The following is a 12,182-nucleotide window of genomic DNA, read 5'->3' as shown; positions in this document are numbered from 1 at the left end:
CTATCATAACAACACTAGTCCTGCTAACCATGGGCAGGCAGATAGTAGAAAGGTATGGGGCGGAGGGAATCACAAAGCTTCAGAAATTCTGCAAGGATGTAGCAGCATGAGGTCTGAGGCCAGACCAACCTTGGTTTAAATCCCAGCTGGGTTCGCTCATTTGTCAGCTGTGTGACTCCTGTAAAATCAGTAAACCTACTGGAGGCTCAATGATTTCACCCATGCAGTGGGGATGGGGCAGGGATGGTGACGAAGAAGCACTTCTGGAGGACTTATCAGGGCCAGGCCCTGTGCTGTCTGTGTTTCTGCTTTTCTTTAATCCCTTAACATCTCTAGATTGCTGGGAAAATGAAATTCAACCACATTTTATATTTATAGCATCAAGAGAAACACTTGAAATTAATAAGTGCTCAATAAATGTCTTTTGCAGAAAAAAAGATTTCCAGCAGAGTGAGTCGTGGCCTTAGACCTGATTCCCTTACTGAATGATCACTGAGGGTGCTCCTTCAACAGCCCTCCTGCCAGCACCTCTGGTGTAAGTGAACCTGAATTGATGGTCCAGGTAAGGAAGATTATCATGATCATTCCCTTCTCTGCGCTACATAAAACTTGCGTAGCTTCTAAAACTTAGATAGCAAAAATATAACCTATTTTATCCCCAGATAGATTATATTAACTCATTAGCAGGGCATCCCACTTTCTTAAAAACACAGCACACACAAAAGGGTTAATAGATAAGCCTTCTTCTAGCCAAATACTTCTAGGAGTCCAATGGAGGACACCTAACAATCTTTTTGGCCTCCTTCAAGGTCATTCACAATTTTCCCCTGTGCTGGCCCTGCTGGGTAGTCCCTAGGCCTGAATGGATCAATGTCGGGGTACCCCTGTGATCCGTTCTCAGCATTTCTGCAGTTTTCCCACAGTATTCAGCACAGCACCAGGCACGCAGTGCCTACTGACCACATATACTGCGTTGACTGACTTCAAGCAACATGATGGTAAGCAAAAGCATCCCCACACATTCAAGGCGTACCTTGGATAGTTTGTGCAATACTGGGTATAAATGTGGAACTCTTCACTCTGCAAGGAAACAAAAGAGATGTAATAGGCTAAAAAAAGAAAAAAAGTAGAGACATCAACATTCAATGAAAAGTAAAAGACATATCATTCATCCTTTAAAAGGTGTTGTTTTAGAAGTTGTTTCTCTAACCACCTTGACCTGTCTTCTGAGGCCCTGTGGCAATCATTCATGCCATTTTAACTACCTTGATTTATACCTAGAATCTACATGCACTTGGACTCATTTGAGATCATTAAATGCTTTTTTTTTTTTTTTTTGAGGCTAATTACTTTACAACATCGTATTGGTTTTTGCCATATATTGGCTTGAAACTGCCGTGGGTGTACATGTGTTCCCCATCGTGAACCCCCCTCCCATCCCTCAGGGTCATCCCAGTGCACCAGCCCCGCGCACCCTGTCTCATGCATCAAACCTGAACTGGCGATTCGTTTCACATATGATAATACACATGTTTCAGTGCCAATCTCCCAAACCATTCCACCCTTACCCTCTCCCACAGAGTCCACTGTTCTGTACATCTGTGTCTCTTTTGCTGTCTCGCATACAGGGTTATCGTTACCATCTCTCTAAATTCCACATATATGCGTTAGTATACCGTATTGGTGTTTTTCTTTCTGGCTTACTTCTCTCTGTATAATGAGCTCCAGTTTCATCCATCTCATTAGAACTGATTCAAATGTGTTCTTTTTAATGGCTTAGTAATATTCCATGGTGTATATGTACCACAGCTTCCTTATCCATTCGTCTGCTGATGGGCATCTAGGTTGCTTCCATGTCCTGGCTATTATAAACAGTGCTGTGATGAACATTAGGGTACATGTGTCTCTTTCAATTCTGGTTTTCTCAGTGTATATGCCCAGCAGTGGGATTGCTGGGTCATATGGCAGCTCTATTTCCAGTTTTTTAAGGAATCTCCACACTGTTCTCCATAGTGGCTGTACTAGTTTGCATTCCCACCAGCAGTGTAAGAGGGTTCCCTTTTCTCCATACCCTCTCCAGCATTTATTGCTTGTAGACTTTTGGATAGCAGCCATTCTGACTGGCGTGAAATGGTACCTCATTGTGGTTTTGAGATCATTAAATACTGATTGAGCATCTGCTATGTTAGATGAATCTGAAGGCAAATAGGTAGAGGAAGACAGTAGGGTTTCTGCCCCCAGGTGCTCATGGTCCTCTGGGCATTTGCAGTGTGAGAGAGAAATATAAGCAGATAATTTAAATATTATGTGGTCAGAACATGCTGGAAGTTTGTGCAAGGGGATACTTTCAAGCCCTGTGTTTGCAGCTTCCTCTGCCCACTGCCCTTCCCATCTTTTTCACTGGACAGCCACGAGGCACCTTTTGACATTGAACTGAGGCTTTATTTCCTCTCAAGGGACTTTCTTGAGTTCTCGGACTGAGCCAATTGCTCCTACCTTGGGGCCCCACAACACTAGTGCCAACCTATCTTACAGCCTTTGCCAAATGAGCATGACATTTTTTGTGCATCTGTCTGCCACTCTATACTGTGAGTTCCTGCAGGAGAGGGGCCACAGTGTGCCAGCCTGGCACATAATGTTTTTTGAACTAATGAATTCCCCTGTCTCCTATGAAGCTGAAAATTATTTGAGAGCAGGATCCAGGTCTACTCATCTGTACATCTAGCATGGCAGCGATGCCTCAAACGCATTAAATGTTCAGCTAACTAATGGGGGCTTCTTGCCTTTTGCTAAGGTTCCCTTATCAACAAACTGATTCCAGGTTCCCCTTATCAACAAATTCTAGACATAATATCATTTCACTTACTTGTAAACACTTTAGTATATATCTTTAACATGAGGACTTTAAAAGAGAAACATCACTACAATGCTATTATCATCTTTAAATAATTCCATGGGAAGGACTGGGAGGTTGAGATTAGCAGATGCAAACTATTACATACACAGAATGGATAAACAACAATATATTTAGTAGTATATATCTACTGTATAGCATAGGGGACTATGTTCAATATCCTGTGATAAACCATAATGGAAAAGAATATGGAAAGAAATATATATGTAAAAAACTGAGTCACTTTGTTGTATAGCAGAAATTATACACATTATAAGCCAACTTTACATCAATAAAATGTAAATAAATAATTGCATAATACCATGAGGGTTCATTATCACTATTCCTATTTTTTATTTTCTTTTTTAAAATTATAGTTTGCTGCTTGCTCTGTATTCCAAACAACATCCACACACAGCAACTTGATATTGTTGATATCTAAGTCCCTTCTAATCTATAAGTTCTCCCTCTCATTTCCCCCCCCCCGCAATTCAGTTGAAGAAACCAAATGATGTGTCCTGCAGTCTCCTGCAGTCTCAATTTTGCTGATCACGTCCCTAAGGCTTTCTTTACTATGTTCTCCTGTCTTCCACGCTCCTTGTGGTTTAGAAGAGGCTTGACTGGATTTAGGTTCCATAATGTGGCTCAAGTACATCATAGACTTGATTGTACTTAAATTGAGAGGCATAGGAGCTGGTTCTCTCTTTCTGTGATGTTAATAATCACTGGTGATTACTGCTTAGGTCTTTTAATTCATGCTGCTGCTGCTGCTAAATCGCTTCAGTTGTGTCCGACTCTGTGCGACCCCATAGATGGAAGCCCACCAGGCTTCCCGTCCCTGGGATTCTCCAGGCAAGAACACTGGAGTGGGTTGCCATTTCCTTCTCCAATGCATGAAAGGAAAAGTGAAAGTGAGGTTGCTCAGTAGTGTCCGACTCTTAGCAACCCCATGGACTGCAGCCTACCAGGCTCCTCCATCTATGGGATTTTCCAGGCGAGAGTACTGGAGTGGGTTGCCATTGCTTTCTCCATTCTTCATTTATTAGCCAGATTTTTTCCAAAAAAGGAACTGCCTTAGATTAGTTACCCTGCAGTTTGTGGTTTGTATGGGAAAGACAGGATAAACGCTCGATTCCTTTCCTTAATTTCCAAAATAATGCATCGGCTCTCCTATAAAGGACTTGGGTTTTTTAACATCACTGTGAATTTCATGAATATAAACATATTTCATGACTTTCAGTTGTTTTTAGTTAGCTATCTTTTTAATGATGCTCAAATGATCCCATCTTTGGCCAACAGGAGCCTTTTCTTGAGTATCTGTGACCTGACCTACAGCCTCCAGTAGTGCCTTGCTTCCTGGGGTGACACGATGTTTCAGACCCTCTTGCACATTTCCCTCCCACACTTGTTCTCCACGGAGCCAGGATTCCTTCACGTAGGAAACAGTATGTGGAAACCACAATCTGAGCGTTAGTGATGCTCTTGCTACCAGGTTAATTATTATTTCTAGGCCTTCTCAGTGGACAGAGTTAGAAATATGGTGTTTCTAAAGCTAAAACACATGCTTAGTTCATGCTAATTCTTGCAATTCAGATTCAGGACTAGAGTGTTTCTAATTAGCCTCATTCTTAATCTGTATTTTCTTTGTCTTGCCAATTCCAGTTCTCAATGACACAACTGTGAATATTCATTTCCTTTATCCCACAATACACACAATTTTGGAACAACAATACTGAAACCATCATATATGATATCATTACTGAAAACAGTTAAGGATGTATTTGCTGTATTTTGCCCATAGCATATTTTTTAATTGATTGGCATTTCCTCTGTGTGGTCAAGCTACAAACTGGATTCACAGTTAGGTTCATTGTTTCAATCCGCTTTCATTTTTTGAAGGCTGTTTTAAACTTTGTCTTATAATTATGTAAAATAAATACATGGTTTCAAAGTCAACTCTCCAAAGAAATGCACACTTAGAGAAGTCTGGCTTCTATGCCTTCTCATTCTAGTCCATTCCCTGCCTTTCCTCTCAGCAACCAACTTCTAGTCTTACAGTTTATCTTAAAAAAATTTTTTTAAACATACACATTGAAATATAAGTATAACCTTCCCCATTTCTACATAAATAAAAGCAAGCTATGTCAGTGATTCTCAAACTTCAGCATTAGAATTACCTTGAGGGCTTATTAAAACACAGATTACTGGGTTGCACCCCCAGAGTTTCTGATTTGGTAGGTCTGGGTAGGGCCTGAGAATCTGCTTGCTAACAAGATCCTACATGATGTGGTCCAGAGACCACACCCTGAGAACCACAGTGCGAGACTCCCCACCCCATCCCCTTTCTAGTAGTATATAGAAATATTCTTTATTTGCTTTTACTGCTTTGTACTGCTATGTTATGGGGATATGCCATAGTTTATTCAACCAGGTTTTGTTCATGAACATTTGGGCTGTTTCCATGTATTGCATATTTCTATTGGTGGCCCAGTGGTAAAGAATCCGCCTGTCAATGCAGGAGACGCAGGTTTGATTCTGGGTCAGGAAGGTCGCCTGGAGAAGGAAATGGCAACCCACTCCAGTATTCTCACCTAAAAAATCCCATTGACAGGGCAGCCTGGTGGGCTACAGTAAATGGGGTTGCAAAGAGTGAGACAGGACTAAGGATGCACCTTATATAGGTTTATAAATTGTAACAATGAGTACTGTGAAGTATAACATCACCTTTGTTGAGAATTTGTCACTATATCTTTAGAATAGATTTCTGGAAGTAGGATTGCTGCAATGAAGGGTGAATTCAGATGTACTTTTCCTAGACATAGCCAAATTCCCCTCCAGAGGGTCTATTTTATTTTCCCACAATTATAGGAGTGTCTTTCCCCATGGCCTTGCCAACATGGTATGCTGCCAAATTTTTAAGCATAGTATTAAAAAAAAAAACAAAAAAAACTAAGTTGCCAAATTCTAAAAGTTAAAAGATAAAATTTTTTTTTTTTTGGCTTCTCTTGAAAAAGTATTAGATCCACAGGCCCTAGGCCTATAGTTTCATGTAACACTTCTGTCCCCAAGATGTAAGTACCTCGACGCTCTGGCCTCTGCCTGGGCCCATTCATGCACTGTGTTCATCAGCTTAGCTCCTGAAGGCACTGGAGTGTTCCACCTTCCCCAGGGATAAGAAAGGTACAGTGACTTGCCCAAGGTCTTTCAGGAAATTAACATCAGACTGGAGTGCCCCTCTCTTTCTCTATTCTTTGGTCTGGGATTGCGCTGTATTCCCCCGCCGTGGAAGCACAGAGTCTCGACCACTGGACCACCAGAGAAGTCCCTGGAGCCCTTCTCTGGGTGTGTTCACACTCACACTTTCTTGCTTTGTTCCTGCCTCCTGCCACACTCAGTATGGGGTTGAACAGCTATTTGGCTCATTTCCTTAAATGTAGCATCATATGAAATACCAAACACAATGGCCTCAATAAAAATATTCTAAATTACATCATCTTCATGAGCTACCCTAAAAATACCTCAAGGCTTCTCTGCACAACCGAATTTTGGGGCATTCTGTGACACCATGGCTCTGTTTCTGTCTTAAATTAGACAGTTTCGATTTAAATCACTGATATATTCTTAATATAGAACCAAATGCATACTTGATCTTGAATTTATGAGCCCTGTGGACAGTTCAAATAATGGCTTTACACAAAAGTCAGTAACTCCTACTCAGTTAATCCCTGAATAACTATTTCTTATGATATATGCACTCAAATCCTTTTCAGAAGGATTTAGGGAGAAAGAAGGCAACGAGAGAAAATTATATAAAAATAGATATCTTTTTCTCATTATTTAACACTTCCAAGTTGCAATTAGTGATGATGTCAAAATAATTATGAAAGAACCAAAATAAAACGATCAGGGCCAACTGAAGACAAAGGATGTCTGAACGTTTCCTGAATGAAAAATCAGAAAATAGAAATCTGTGTGATTTTAGGGTTTCTTCTGCCATAATGTTAATGTCTCCCCACTCCATTTCTTTCTTTCCCTCTCCTTTTCACACACACACACACACACACACCCACTCGCTGATGACGGAGCAGCTTTCACAGGACACTACTGAGAAAGGCTTACTCTAAGGAGACATTGATTTTGTGTGCACATGCTAAATCGTTTCAGTCATGTCTGACTCTTTGTGGCCCTATGGACTATAGACCACCGGGCTCCTCTGTCCATGTGATTCTCCAGGCAAGAATACTGGAGTGGGTTGCCGTGCCCTCCTCCAGGAGATCTTCCGGACCCAGGGGTCAAACCTGCGTCTCTTATCCCTCCTGCCTTGGTAGGGGGTTCTTTATCCCTAGCGCCATTCGGGAAGCCCAGGACATTGATTTGAATAGACTCCAATCATACCTATTATCTGATACCAGCAGTTTCCTGAGGATAATTTCAACAAGTGGCTCGTGTTTGTGTGTGTGTGTGTGTGTGTGTGTGTGTGTGCGCGTGTACACACACATGCCTGAGCACTGAGAGGAGACAGACTCCAAAGTGGAGGGGGCCACGCATCAGGTGAAAGGAGGCGGTTAAGGGAAGTTGGGCCTCCGAAGACAAACTTCCCTCCTAAATGTCACCCAGGGTCAGCCTGGCTGACAGTCAAGCTAAGTGACGGAAATGAGAGTGGAGGTGAAGGCAGGAAGCCACGGAAACCCGTTCCAGGTGTTTCCAGAGTCCTGAGAGCAGGCGAGCGCTCGGTGGGCGAGAGCCTGGCCTGCCTGGCGGGGCCGTTCACCCCTCCCGAGAGGGGCTTCTGCAGCGCTTTGCTGTTCTTTTCTGGGCAGCAGGTAAGAAGGGCTGCGTTCTCCTCTTGTCAGGAGGGATTTCTGTCGCCTAGCCATACCACAAAAGCAAGGTCAAAGTTGACTCTCCGTGTAAGCCCCAGTGACTCAGATAAAAGCAGACGGCAACCGCCGGCTTCACCTCTTTCATTAACGGCCCCTCAATTAAAGCAATTTTCCACTCCTCCCCAGAGGTGAGCAGCTGCTTGTGTTCCACAAAGTGTAACATCTTCTAAATTTCAGGGTGCTGAGTGAGAAGCAGGCTGTGCCAGACCCACACACACCCCCTCACTATTCCCTGCTCACACACACGAGTGTGGAGTGCTGCAATCAGTCTTCCAATTAAACCTGGCAATATCGCAACAAGAAATCAGATTTGGGAGTTGGCAACCTGGCGCATAAACAAACTTTTATGTGAATAATTAAACCAGAGCTAAGCATATGCTGGATCGTCTTTAATCAACTTGTGATTACAGTTACCAGAAAAGCCCCAATGTTTCCGAAAGCTTCTATGTTGTTTATTCACTGTGGTTATTCTAACACAGCTTCTTTGATACACTCAGCGTTATCTTTTACCCATTTCTCCCTCTTTCATTTTCCTTCTCTTTTCCAAATTCTTACCCTCCACTGTGACACAAGCCACTTGTGAGAAGAACTGTGTGTGTAAGCATGTATGCACAAACATTTTGTATGTTAACACATACCCTGCCACCCACAAAGTCAGGAGTGTTTTATATATAAGTCCATCAATTGCCTTTAAGGAGCCCCAGTTGAGTAGAGCCAAGAGTGTTATGTTTGGATTCAAAACCATTGGATCATCAGAAATAACCTTGTGGAATAACCCTGGAACCTGGTCAGGCTAGGGGGACGTCTCCAAGTTCACATTGGCCTCCGAGACTCTAAATGAGGTGCTAACTCTCAGTTGACCCAAAAGCGCCATCATGAACTTCGCTTCAACCTTTGTACATTTGAAACCACAACTGTAAAAATTACATGAAGTTTTGCTGGAAAAATAATTTCTGCTAGAAGGTTTCCAAACAAAAGCTGCTGAATTTTTAGAGAAACGTAAGATAAGATTTTATTTACAGTAGGACATCAAGAAAGTCATGTTGTAAAGGATTCCCTTGTATGTTTCAGAATTCTCTTACCTGGGTACAGAATTTAAACTGACTGTCATTTAAGCTTTAAAATTCAAATCCTCTCCTTGCATTTTTTCTAAGCCATCAGTGCAACTTAAGAAGAATGTAGGAGAATTAAAGGGCATATTTAAGAGGCGGGAGATTAACTCTGTCCTGTTTTTCCACTAAATGAATAAGCTAGTGCCATATATATGTATATATATGTTTATCTATATATATGTAACTATATATACATACATATGTATATGGCAGTATGTTAAATATGTATTTATATATGTAAAGTATTTATATTCTTACAGATTTTTATAACTGATCTAGTCATATTTTATATGTAATTTTTCTAACATTCTTCTATTCTGGACTCTCCTCTTCCCAAGCTTAAAGTTTTTCTTAGGATAGATATGTAGCATCACTTAGTTATTACACAAGTTCTAGAACAACTGCTAAGTTATTGGGCTTCCCAGGTGGTTCTAGTGGTAAAGAACCCACCTGCCAATGCAGGAGACATAAAAGATGTGGGTTCCATCCCTGGGCCAGGAAGATCCTCTAGAGAAGGGAATGGCAATCCACTCCAGTATTCTTGCCTGGGGAATCCCATGGACAGAGGAGCCTGGGGGACTATGGTCCATGGGGTTGCAAAGAGTTGGACACAACTGAAGTGACTACACAAGCATGCACACAATTTACTGGGAAGTGAATTTTTTTTCCTGGCTAGTGGGGAGAAAAATACCCTCAGAGTGAGAGAGATTAGTGGTGGACTTCATCCAATATGGAACACATCGGTCATCTTAACTTTACAATGAGAACAGTGTGTCTCTGTCTCTGTCTTGGTTGGCTCAGAGAGATGAACCCTGCTTACCTTGGACACAAAACACTCTGCTATGGCCACAGGATCATTTTCACAGTTTTCCAAGTCTTGCAGAAGTTCACTAAAAAAAAAAAAGAAAAAAGAATGTACTAGGCTGTGGTCTGAGGGTTGAGGACATTTTAAATAACTTAGAAGTTTAAACACTTACATGGCATTTATAAGGAACCATTTAACTGGATATCTGAGGTTTTGTCATTACATCCAAGGCTTAGATAAGTGACTTGCCTGAGGTCATGCAGGAGCAGGGGTGTAAACAGAGGTCTGACCTGCAACTCTGCCACCCAGAGATAAGTCCTACTCAACATTTCAGTCTGCCTGACATTTGTCAAAATCTCCATGCATGCTCACACACACTCATTCATCCCATAGCTTTCCAGGTACCAGACAGTACACAAAGCACTGAGAACAAATACACCAGCGTGTCTCTTGGAGCTTGGAATCCACTGAAGAGCCAGACATGCAGTGAAAAACCACACTGATTTACACAAAATTATACATGGAGATAGTGCTCTAAAGGAAAAATATGCCAGGGGAGGAAATCTCTTTCCTCAGATGAAAATCTGTATTATTTATTTTTATTGTTTCATTAAGTAACTAAGTGAATGCCATTGCACTCTGTGGATGTAGCATCATTAATGTAACTAATCTCCCATGGTCGCATACAGTTCTATGAATGGGATTGCTGGGTCATGGGGCATTTTCATTCCAAACATTAACACATTCCCAAATTACATTCCATGGAAGTTATATTAATATGTATTTTAATATGTTAAGTGTTTATTTTAATTATCTGTGTATCACATAGTTAATAAAAATTTAAACAGTTCTTCAGGAATTGTGATAAAAATAGCTGTACAGTTCCTTGCTTTCTGTTTCCCCTTCTCGACTACCACTCCCTGGAAACACTTTCAACTTTTAGCCATTTCAGCTATCTGTATCTGGGTTTCTAAACATGCTGGCAATGCATTTTCATTATTTTTCAGTCTTAGGTATTTACTTCATAATTTCCCCTAGCTCCCTTTCTTCTCATCTTTCTCAGCAAACTCTGTTAGGAAATTTAATTAGATTAAAAGCCAGAGCTTACATTTTAAAGACTATGTAAATATTATTCTCAGCTAAGCCTTGGAGTATACCATAGCTACACTGCCTTTCTTGTACAACCATGTTTTCCCTGGAGTTGAAATGGTCTCATGTTTGTTTGTTTTTTTTCCATTTGTTTGTTTGGTTTTGAAAGTTGTTATTGTTCAGTTGCTAAGTTGTGTCCAACTCTTTGTGACCCCATGGACTGCAGCATACCAGGCGCCCCTGTCCTTCACTATCTCCCAGAGTTTTCTCTGATTCCTGTCCATTGAGTTGGTGATGATATCTAACCATCTCATCCTCTGCTGCCCTCCTCTCCTTTTGCTTTCAACATTTCCCAGCATCTGGGTCTTTTCCAATGAGTTGGTTCCTCACATCATGTGGCCCAAGTATTGCAACTTCAGCATCAATCACTCCAATGACTGTCCAGGGTTGATTTCCTAAGTACAGCCTACTAATGCACCTTCAAACTTTGTGCCAAAAGTGTAACTCATGTCTCACCAAGTTCAAACACTGGATCATTACGGGCTGTATTCTCTCTTAGTGACCCCCTTCCTAGAGCCATCTGTCCTTCCAGTTCCACCTGGACAGGTGCTCTCTGGGCCTGCTGGGTCCTCTCTTTAACACCATCCTGATGATGCCCTGTTTCTTAGATACCATTTAAGCTATAATCTCTCCTTTGGGAAGTCTTCCCTCCAGCAGCTTTCTGAGTAGGGGTAATAGGCAGTGAATTTTCTGAGACTCTTTCTGCTTCAAAATGTTCTCCCTTCACACTTGACTGATAATTATCAATGGATATAGAATTCTTGATTGGAAGTTATTTTCTGAGTATTCAGGGAGACATCTGCTGTTGTATGGATTTTAATGCTACTATTGAGAAGTCCAACATCATTCTGATTCATGATCTAGGTTACAAGTGACCTGTTTTTCTACGCTGGAAGCTTTTAGAGTTTTCTCTTTGGTAATTAGTTCTGAAATTCTGTGATGATTGGGTTTGAGGTGGGTCTTTTTTTCATACACAGAGGCAATTTGAATATTTGGGAAGTGTTCTTGATCATCAGTTCTCAAAATCCTCCCTGGGTTCTTAAGATCCCTCCAGGAAGTCCAAAAGGCCAATATATTTTATAAAAATACTTTGATTCTATCAGATTTTTTATCTTCATTCTCTCGTGAGAGTACAGAGGCCTTTCCAGAGGCTACATGACCTGTGATATCACAGATGGAAAGCAGAAGCTGATATGAGAATCCAGCTGTCTTCCAGTAAGTCAAAAAGCAAACACATTTGTAAAAATGTAAAACAATTCCAAAATGCAAAAAATGTTAATGGGAAGAGTAGTAAGTTTTTCTAGAAATCTGTGGATTTTTTATTATTATTGAATACATTG

At 41.2% G+C, this 12,182-nt stretch overlaps 1 protein-coding gene across 1 annotated transcript in view; it reads right to left on the bottom strand.

Annotated features, from left to right (window-relative positions):
* PLEKHG1 (pleckstrin homology and RhoGEF domain containing G1) overlaps positions 1-12,182 on the bottom strand; it is a 239,394-nt gene that overhangs the window by 40,835 nt on the left and 186,377 nt on the right. The window contains exons 5-6 of the mRNA XM_061130489.1: positions 9,709-9,778; positions 1,034-1,080 (exon numbers count right to left, since the gene is read on the bottom strand). Of these exons, the coding sequence (XP_060986472.1) occupies positions 1,034-1,080; positions 9,709-9,778 (117 nt within the window). The remainder of the gene's footprint in view (positions 1-1,033; positions 1,081-9,708; positions 9,779-12,182) is intronic.

This window comes from Dama dama, chromosome 26, assembly GCF_033118175.1.
Source record: "Dama dama isolate Ldn47 chromosome 26, ASM3311817v1, whole genome shotgun sequence".
Lineage (NCBI taxonomy): Eukaryota > Metazoa > Chordata > Mammalia > Artiodactyla > Cervidae > Dama > Dama dama.
Note: the sequence above shows the minus strand (reverse complement) of the source record. Positions and strands in the feature narration are given on the sequence as shown.